Below are 899 nucleotides of genomic sequence, written 5' to 3'. Positions count from 1 at the left end.
GATAAAAGCGTCTGCTAAATGACTAAATAAATAAATATATATATAAACTAACAAAAATGATAAAAACACACAATAAAATGACTAAAACTGAAAAAACAAAAACATAATAATTCAAAACTGTTCTAGGAAAACTATACTAGTATCTCCATGATAGTGAAATAGCACTGGAAGCACTCCACGAGTGACTGCATTTGGATCCTGTACCTGCTGTAACTCGTCTATCCTGCGGCGGAGCGTGTCCATCTCGATGCTTTGCTGGCCCACTTTGGCATGCAGCTCAGCGATGGTTTGTTTCTGATGGGTGCAGTGGTTCTGCGATTCATCCCGAGACTGACGAACTGCTCGCAGTTTCTCCTCCAGGCTGGTCAGGTGCTGCTGCTGCAGAGGGAACGAGCAGAGGATCTTGTGGCTTTGATGAACAATACTGCAGCTACTAATGTAGCAACAATTCAAAAAGTATGGCATACCTCCTCCAGTCGCACTTGGGCACGCACTTTCCCAAGCTCCTCCTCAGCCTGAGCTCTCTCAGTCACTAGAGACGCTTTCACTCTGCTCAGCTCCTGCATGCAAGAGTGCAAATGTGATTCTTCATTCTGTCGATCTTCTTTATGTACCACTGAGAACAATGACATTCCAAAACCAACAATAATTCTAAAGAAAACAAGGCTGAGGTTAGTTTTCAAATGGAATGAAGAATTCACCAAAAATGTCATTCCAAACCCGAATGCTTTTTTTTTTAACACTAATGTAGAATTTGAGAAAGAAAATTGAGAAAGTGACAGGCCATAAAAAGCATAAAATGAACTATAAAAATGTATATGTATATATTCCAAGTCTTAGGATTTTTTTTCAGAAAAAGATAAATAATAATAACTTTTTTACAGTTATTTAACTAAAAC

At 38.6% G+C, this 899-nt stretch overlaps 1 protein-coding gene across 1 annotated transcript; it reads right to left on the bottom strand.

Annotated features, from left to right (window-relative positions):
* Positions 1–137: 137 nt before the first annotated feature.
* On the bottom strand, positions 138–656 carry LOC107579426 (leucine-rich repeat-containing protein 45-like; the record flags this gene model as incomplete). The annotated part of the gene is made up of 2 exons (XM_016265259.1): positions 468–656; positions 138–378 (listed from the first exon to the last, which is right to left on the bottom strand). Coding segments are annotated over exons 1-2 (406 nt in total), but the record flags the coding sequence as incomplete, so codon positions are not given.
* Between the last annotated feature and the right edge of the window lie 243 nt (positions 657–899).

This window comes from Sinocyclocheilus grahami, unplaced genomic scaffold, assembly GCF_001515645.1.
Source record: "Sinocyclocheilus grahami isolate Dianchi unplaced genomic scaffold, SAMN03320097.WGS_v1.1 scaffold17267.1, whole genome shotgun sequence".
In the NCBI taxonomy this organism is placed as follows: domain Eukaryota; kingdom Metazoa; phylum Chordata; class Actinopteri; order Cypriniformes; family Cyprinidae; genus Sinocyclocheilus; species Sinocyclocheilus grahami.
Note: the sequence above shows the minus strand (reverse complement) of the source record. Positions and strands in the feature narration are given on the sequence as shown.